The sequence below is a fragment of the Eschscholzia californica genome, unplaced genomic scaffold (genome assembly GCF_041429995.1).
Source record: "Eschscholzia californica isolate CP2 unplaced genomic scaffold, dmEscCali1.0.p SCAF_6, whole genome shotgun sequence".
Taxonomy (NCBI): domain Eukaryota; kingdom Viridiplantae; phylum Streptophyta; class Magnoliopsida; order Ranunculales; family Papaveraceae; genus Eschscholzia; species Eschscholzia californica.
Genome location: NW_028238483.1, coordinates 25,207,267 through 25,216,241, shown reverse-complemented (window position 1 = coordinate 25,216,241; position 8,975 = coordinate 25,207,267). Strand labels below are relative to the sequence as shown.

Here is an 8,975-nt window from a genome sequence, read left to right as displayed (position 1 = left end):
GAAGTTATCACATTATACTGTCGCCGGATCTGGTTATGCTCCAAACCCTCGCTGGATCTAGCGAGGGTTAGCTTATAATCTTCGAGTGTAGAGATAGAGATGGAGAGAGAGAGAGATGAATCCCTACCAGGCAGCCATTGTTGAGGAGAGAGAGCAGGAAAGAGGAGAAACTTATTAGGGTTTTGTTTAAAGATAATTAGGGTTTCCTTTTTATTTGTTCACAAGACCCATAAGGGTATAAGTGTCAAATTTGTAATTCAGATTTAATGATTCAGATCAAGAAAACAAACATCTAATTTTTGAAATAATTGAGTATTTCAGATTCAGCCAATTAAGATTTAGCCAATTAAGATTCAGCCAATTAAGATTCAGACACCAGAAAAAAAACAAACAGCACCTAAGTAAGATTAACACAGATTCTCCTGAAAATGACGAAAATATCCATTACAGATCTTCATAAAAACTACTGAAATCAGAAGGGCAGTCCTGACTTTTTTTCGGGATCCTTAAAAACTGAACTTAGCGTAACGTCTCTCCAAAGATACACAAAACCCAACTCTCTCTCTCTCTCTAAAATCTAACATCTCTCCCTAATATTCGAGTAAGTTTAATTTTCCCTCATTTATGCCTTCTACCTTCGTCTAACCAACAATTCATTTTTTGCTACATTTATCCCCAAAAATCTTCCTCTCTCTCTCTAAAATCTCGCATCTCAAACCCTCTGAATATTGTTGTTTCTATCAACAGCAGCAGAATCTCCATTTGATTAACCAATCTAGAAGAGGTTTGTTTATTTTTCAACAATGTTGTTCTTGTTGTTGTGATTTGTAGGTTTTGGTGAAAATGGAGAAGCAAGAAAGAGGGGAAATGTGAGGGGTTTTAGAGAGAGAAAGTAAAATAGAGAGAGAGAAGAAGAGATCAGAAGCTCTCTATGATAATGGTGGCTGCCATTTCTACAACAGTTTCAAATACTCGTTCTTTAAACCCTAAAGATGAAACAACAACAACTTCAAATCGACATCAAACACCAACAAGAGCTCCTCTTTTACCTTCTGAAAGAGACAATGGACTTACTTCTAGAAGACCTAAATCTAAAGAAATTACTTCTAGGTATATGTCATATGCTAATTCTTCATCTTCTTCTTCTTCATCTTCATCTTCATCAAGAAGGTTTCCATCTCCTCTAACTTCTTCTTCTTCATCTACTACTACAACTACTACCACAACGCCATTACCAGTTATTAGAAGGTCTCAATCTGTTGAAAAACGAAGAACTATAACACCTAGACCTACTACGCCTCTTCCTTTCTCAAGACCTACTAACAATGTTGCTCAAGTTTCAGCTCCTTCCAAAAATTCATTCACTTCAACGAGGAGTTTAACTGTGTCATTTCAAGGAGAATCGTTTTCTCTTCCGATTAGTAAAACTAAAGCAACTCCACCGCCGATTTTGAGTAATGCCAGAAAATCTACGCCGGAGAGAAGAAGAACAGTAACGCCGATGAGAGAGAAAGTTGGAGGAGAGAGAGATCAGGTGGAAAACTCAAAACCTAGTGATCAACATCGATGGCCGGCTAGAACACGGGTGCAACAAAATCCTTTAACTAGGAGTATGGATTGTACCGTTGAGAAGAATAAAATCTTCGGATCTGGAGCTCTGATTCAAGGTTTGAATCAATCTTTGATGATTGATGATAGTAGAAGGGCTTCTTTTGACGGTAGATTGCATACGAATTCAAGCAATGCTGAGTTATTAAAATCAGTTCAAGTTGCTATTGATGATTCAAATTCAGCTCATGGATTGGGTATCACTTCTGATCTGACTGCTTCTACTTCTGATTCTGATAGTGTTTCTTCTGGTAGTAATTCAGGAACTCAAGAGTATGGGGGAATTGTTAAAGGAAGTCGTTTGTCTCGTGGAGTTAGTGTTCCAGCTAGGTTTTGGCAAGAGACAAATAGTAGATTGCGTAGACTACAGAACCCTGGTTCACCTTTATCATCAACATCTACCGGTTCTGGGGCAATGGCGCAACCGAAGCTTATTCCAGCTCGAAAACCTCTAACAGATAGTCCTATTTCATCCCCAAGTACCCTCCCAAGTAGAACATTATCATCACCATTACGAGGTCCTGCTCGGGCTGCTTCACCAAGTAGGATGATGACTCCAACGACATCATCTCCGTCCAGGGGGATGCTTAGTCCTATACGGATGAGAAATTCAGTTGGAGGAAATATGAGTAATCAATCAATTAACTCGCCTTCTATTCTTTGTTTTGCTGCTGATGTTAGGAGAGGAAAGGTAGGAGAGGCACGAGTTGTTGATGCACATTTGTCTAGGCTTTTGTATAATAGAAACTTGCAATGGCGGTTCGTGAATGCAAGAACTGATTATTCCTTATGGGTGCAGAGAATTACAACAGAGGTATGTTCTTTTACGTTCGTTTTCATTTTTTCTTCAAGTAATGAAATGAGGACCCCATCTTTGAGAAATTTGTGCAGTGTAACCATCATAATACTCAATAATGACTCGCATATAGTTATACCTTTAGTTGCTCCTATACACTTTATTAGAAGATCTCTTTATTGTTCACTGTTTATGCATTGTTATATAGACTGTAGTGCCAAAAGAATCAATTACCTTATTCAATTGTGAGTAGTTTGTCTTGCTGAACTCCGTGTGAAATATTTACACCGCAAAAGTGGGTATTAGGACTCTATGAGTTAGGAACTGTTAATTTTTCTTTATACGATTTATCAGAGATACGAGTATGAATAAAATTCGCTAAACTAATTGTGGAGTACAAACTTTTGGCAGAAGAATACATATCCATTCTGCTGCTTGTATAGGAGGTATAGATTAGAACTTTCAGTTAGTGAAAGAGCAATCTTAAAGGAGTAGCACGCCTCAAGATTGTTTTGCATAGTAAAGTATGTTCTCGTTGAACATCAATCAAGTAAATCACCACATGCTCTCTGCGTAACATTTAATATTCAGCACCATCTTTAAGTAATAAAATTCCTAAGCTGTGCCACTTAGACCTTGCAGTTTTGTGTTTGAGAAAATGTGAACGAGAACATAAGAAACAAAGTAGATTACTTGAATGAACTTTGTTAAACCTGAAAGAGAGCATCAACTGAAATGAACCTTTGGTAAACAAAGGATTGTTTAAACTTCAACCTCTTCCCTACTGTTCGGCTGGAGCATCTATAGCTAGAGCCTAGAGGACGGCATTCCCTTCTCCTACTTAGTTTCTAATTACTCTTTCTAATCTAAAAAGGAAGCCTGGTTTCAAAAGGAAACTTTCTTTCTTAGCTTAATCATGCACAACAAAATAGCAAATAAGGTAACAAAAAAGTAAGTAGACCAATAGCTCAAGTAAGGGTTGCTTGACTGGAAGCAAATCTCGAGTAGGCTCTGTACGGGCTTCTGTAGCTCGATTTGCATCACCCTCCCCTACTTGAGGATAGCTCATTCTCAAATTTAACGTGTAGTCGTGTAGGAAAATCTATGTTTGTCATACAAAAAACCTTGTCCTTGTTCTGTTATTAAAGGTGTTTCCACTGCTGTTGGAGCCTCAATTGCTGCAGCTATTGCTGTTTTCATAATCAGCAGAGTTGCTGCTCCTACTTTTACACCTTTTCCTGCTGCTTATGTAGTTATTAGTGCCCCTGTTGCTGCTGAAACAGCCATGGGACCTATTTAGGAGGTGAATCATCCTCTAATGCGCCTCAAGAGTGGGGTTCAAGGAGGCAGATGAGAACATGGGCTATTACTAACCCTTGCATCATTGTTGCTAAACCCCCATCTGCTGCATGGTATCTTCATGCTTTGTGAGATCATCCTTAAGGTTGTTGACGGAGGCTTTACATTCACTTAAACATCCCTTAGATATTACTTGTTTTTCCTTATATCCACTTGATTTAAGCCAATTTGAGGAAAAAAAGTAATTAGTGTTAATATCATTAAGAACACTTCGACCAGACCTTAAGGAAATAAAATTAAATAACCTGAATAACTTGCTAAACATGAAAAGAGCTCGGAATAGACCATAAACGGAAGAAACCTTCTATATATATGAAAACAAAATGATAATTACTTTGAAGTCAATCTTGTATCTTCACCGTATGATTTAGCTGGAGAGCATTCGTATTCCTACTTAGTTTCTAATCACTCTTTCTAATTAAAAGTGAAACCTTGTTGCAAAAGGAAGCTTGTAATTCTTATCCTAGAATTCGTGATGAATGTAGTAAATGGTAAATAAACAAATATCTAAATTAAATAGTAAAAGTAAATAAATTCTAACTGGGATCCTTAACTGGACCTAACGTCGAGTTGGCTTGAGCTTTTATAGCTCGATTTGATTCAAGCTGCTGCTAAGTGTTTCAATCTCAATTGTAATTGGTAGAAGTGTATGTTGGCTAATGGCTATCACAAGCGAAGGCCTCGACTAGGTTAGCAAGCTTAGTGCATCACAATGGCTAATGGCTATCACAAGCGAAGGCCTCGACTAGGTTAGCAAGCTTAGTGCATCACAATGGCAAGTTACGAGATTTGTATGTAGAGTAGAAAGTCATCACCTTACAGGGTACATGCAGATGGACTCAGCTTGATGGGCATCTCTCTGTCTTATGATGCCGCTAGTCGCGTAAATGATATTTTAACTATGGTCAATCTTGCATGCTGCTTGGTTGCTAAACAGGTACATATTACGTGCAAAACAACAATTTGCAATAAAGGAATCTAAACGGGTATATATTACGTGCAAAACAACAATTTGCAATAAAGGAACCTGAATGAGTTCAATTCATACACATCTAAGTGCAACGACATACGAAAGCATATGATGCCTATTAGTAGTATTTTCTGAGAAGTCCTATAAAGATCTAGAATGTAACTCTTGTTGTCATCACTCCCCTTTAACAAATTTGCAAGATGCAATTGGACCATTAACATGAAGTTGAGATCCAAATCATCATGCAATAAATATCCGAATAGGTACCCTGCTCACACCCTGGGAATGGGTTTCACCCAAAAGCATCTTGCGGTGATTGCACGTAACTTGTATCATGTATGTAATATTTTTGAATCATGTCTGATTATCCAAGCACTAGGAATTGGATTTGAATCATGTTTAGTGCTTATTATCTAGACCAGTAGCTAGCAACTATCCTTCACAGTACAAACACCGGTCCCACACAAGCCGTTTTCCAGCTTTGGCTTGGCTTACTACTCTTTATTTAACTAAGGAAATACATTTTTAGGACCGACAATACGACATCACATGCCTCAGCTACTCTGACTTCATCTCTTGCTTCATTATACTTGTGCGTAGTTATGTTAGAACCTGGACACTGTTTTAGGTCAATGGCTTATTTTTAGTTATGTAACAATATTAAAGCTTAAAGAACAAATCAAATTTAAATGCAGTACGAAATGACTGAATTCTCATAGCTTTTGCTTTTTCCGGCTCGCTGTCAGATACCAAAAAATATAAACTTATCGTGTTACATTTCTACCTGCTCATCTGATTTAATACGATTCAGCTACTTCCTCATCTTAATTTCTACTACTATTCACTGTGCCAGAAAAATCTTTATAATGCATGGGTAACTATGTCAGAGTTGCGTGATACTGTCACAGTTAAAAGGATCAAGCTACAATTGCGGAGGCAGAATTTGAAGCTAACATCTATTCTTAAGGGACAGGTCTGATTTATTGTTTTATTCTGCTTATATTTCCTATGTAAACCTGTTAAATTGCTATTTTAACTCTTTGCATACGACTTGGGTATTCACAGACGGTTCTTTTTCCTAGTGTTTCACTTTTCTTTATATGATAAAGTATTAACTTTTAACCTATTTTATAACCCTCGCGGTAGCCTGAGGTAACTTACTGTCTTACTCGACTATGGCACCTTGACCCCCTCTTTTTCATGTATTCCTTTGCATCTACATTTTCTTTTATTTTCTATATGGAACCTCGTATGGTAGTAAACAATTGTATTTTGTCCGCAAGAAATATGGCATTCTTTTATATTTTATATAGTATTATTATTGGTGTTTATCACTGTGTATGCATATATATATATATATATATATATATATACATTAACTGCATAGTCGAGTGACTCCTGACTGGTTCTCGGGGCCCAGCCTGGCGAGCCATGTCTGATCATGCATATTTGATTTGCACAAACAGTTGCAAATAATTTCTGCAAAGAAACACCCGCTCGAGTTCATTGCAAGTAATGAATACATTAAATAGAACTCACTTGCTGAAGCATATGTACTGGGTATTTATATGGAACAACTGAAAATCATTGAAGAACATTGAAATCTATTTCATTAGTCATTATTGCACAAGGTGGGCATGCATGTTACTTATAACATGGATATTCTGAACTCGATCTAATATACCTTAAGTTTGTTAATCGTATAGGTATCTTTTCACTAATATGTTATCCCACTACTGAATGCAGATGACCCACTTAGAAGAATGGGCTCTTTTGGATAGAGATCACGCTAGTTCTTTATCAGGAGCTATTGAAGCCTTGCAGTCTAGCACTCTCCGTCTTCCAGTTGTTGCTGGAGCAAGGGTATGTGAATTCTGACTTATAAAGTTGAGACTGAAATACAAAATATCAGCACATTGACTTAATGGAGTCTTATAGAACTTTCAATTACTCTTCCCTTCAACAGGCTGATATCCAAAATGTGAAGGATGCGGTTGGTTCAGCAGTTGATGTGATGCAAGCTATGGCAACTTCAATATGCTATTTACTATCAAAGGTGAAGTAACTGCCACACTTTTGTGACGAAAACTGTTCTTATGTCCTTCATTAATTTGTACTCGTTTCAAATTCATTGACAAAAAAAATGACTTGGTTCTTCCGTAAACATATCTAGTTATTAGAATTATATATCCAAAGCACCAATGCTATAGGGTTATGTATGGTGGTTGCATATCTATTAACCTGATAGCCACAAAATTAGTTAGTGGAGAATTGTCAAATACCAACACTTTGATGAAGCCACGCAATCAGTATAAAAGCAAAACTTCCATAAACATTGTTATGCAATCAATGCAAAAAGAATGTCTCAGAAAAAGGGTTGGCTAGCAACTCTTATTTTGTGGATTTTTTAGTGCAATTTGAATATGCTTCTGTACATTGAGAAGTCAGTTCTCAGTACTCTAAATATTCTAGTATAATTTCATGACAAAGATCTATTTTGTCAACTGACCTTTATGCATTGTGCCAAACCCAAAGTGTTAATGTAACTTTAAATGATTGAATTAGTTGTTAAGTTTGTGGTCATCCAACTCAAAACCAATTGGCAATGAGTGGAGAGGACCTAGACGTTATATTCTTGGTTGCTATATACCCATTCTCCTAGTTGGGGCTATTCTCACACGCCCCCTCACGTGTGGCATTTTTTGAGCTTAGCACGTGTTTTTTTCTTTTCTTTTCGGGTGACGTGGAGCACGCGTGGCTTTTAAGCCTATCACGCGCGGGCCTAGCTCTGACACCATGTTAAATTTGTGGCCATCCAACTCAAAACCAATTCGCAATGAGTGGAGAGGACCTATACATTATATTCTTGGTTGCTAGATACCCATTCTCCCATGCGGGACTATTCTCACAATCCACATTTGGATGTGAGATTATGGTTGGTCTGTCTTTTCTCTTGTTTCTTTTTACAGTCATGCAAAGTAGCATGTGCCCGTCCATATTGTATTTACTCTGTGGTTACAGCAAACACTATTCCTTATGCGTAATGTACAACCTAAGTAGTTGGGATCAACCAGTCCAATCCCATGCTTAACTCCCGAAATATTTGTTGTTTTTGAAACTTTGAACTGTTGGAATTAGTAAAGTAAAGTTGGGGGCCTGTGTATAAAAAAAAACACGCATATATTCACCAACCTGGCTTTTCGCCTAATAATCTGAAGTCGCTAACTTACTCGTGTCTGAGCATCTGCTGCATTTCTTGTATCCAGGTGGAGGAAATGAATTCATTGGTAGCTGAATTGGCAAAAATAACTTCACAAGAGCGTGGTTTGCTTGATCAATGCAAAGATCTCTTGTCTACATTAGCAGCGATGCAGGTCATTCTACCTCTCTATTTAATTTCCTTCTTCTATACCATTTTCCTCTGATCGATATTAACCGAATTTAGATCAAAAACAGGTGAAGGATTGTAGCCTGAAAACTCATTTATTACAATTAAAACGTATATCAGCAACAACCCTAACAACTCCAGTATAGTACTGATCGCAATTGACTACTCAGATTCGAAACCCTAACGTGACACTGAAACTCTCTTTTTAGTCATCCGAAGATAATAAGGGAGTAACTATATGGTTGGTAAGAGCAAGAAGCTGATTCGGAGTTGCCTTTTGAAACCCGTCAAGATTTTGACTCTGTTCATGTGTTTCTGTTCTATAGGTGAAGAAAGTAAAGCTGGTGTATATATCTGTATGATGTTTTAGATTTTCTCCAATTTCTCTAGTTTTTTTTTCTCAGCTAATTTCTTAATTTTTCTCATCTTATCTGTAGTTCTAATTATTAGTGTCAGTTTTTTTTTCCTTCTAAAATCAGTGTAATGGTGATAGTATATATAAAAGATGAACTTGGATCTTCATTTTTACTCATTGAGATTGAACAGAGATGGATTCAGCTTCTTTTGGTGGGTTCACAGGTGACTAGATGCTTTAATGGCAGATCTCAAACCATTTCCGTTTGGAAAGCAATGCAGGAAAAGGGTTCTTTTGTTGAACCATTTCATCTTTTACCACCCAGACTCTCGAAGTGCCTGCTTTCGAGATTTCTTCGCCACTTCGAAAGTCTGGGTAGCATTATGCCTGCTTTTGGGACATCTTCGGCACTTTGAGAGTCTGTGTAGCATTATCCTCCGTTTGTTACTTGCTGAAAAGGTAAGAATCCCTACCTATAATGGCATAGAAATCTATTAGT

The 8,975-nt window shown here is 37.3% G+C and overlaps 1 protein-coding gene across 1 annotated transcript; it reads left to right on the top strand.

Annotated features, from left to right (window-relative positions):
- The first annotated feature begins 488 nt into the window (after window positions 1-488).
- On the top strand, window positions 489-8,638 carry LOC147532847 (QWRF motif-containing protein 2-like). The gene is made up of 6 exons (XM_086650837.1): window positions 489-2,422; window positions 5,587-5,706; window positions 6,480-6,596; window positions 6,700-6,789; window positions 8,000-8,107; window positions 8,190-8,638. The coding sequence occupies exons 1-6, from the start codon at window positions 932-934 to the stop codon at window positions 8,265-8,267; spliced, it is 2,004 nt and encodes a 667-aa protein (XP_086506963.1). The 5' UTR covers window positions 489-931; the 3' UTR covers window positions 8,268-8,638.
- Window positions 8,639-8,975: the final 337 nt, after the last annotated feature.

Bases quoted from the DNA above. Each gene is read 5' to 3' on its own strand.
- LOC147532847 (XM_086650837.1), top strand. From the start codon at position 932: ATGATAATGGTGGCTGCCATTTCTACAACAGTTTCAAATACTCGTTCT. The intron at 2,423-5,586 runs GTATGTTCTTTT...TCACTGTGCCAG, and splicing joins TGCAGAGAATTACAACAGAG to AAAAATCTTTATAATGCATG. The intron at 8,108-8,189 runs GTCATTCTACCT...GATCAAAAACAG, and splicing joins CTACATTAGCAGCGATGCAG to GTGAAGGATTGTAGCCTGAA.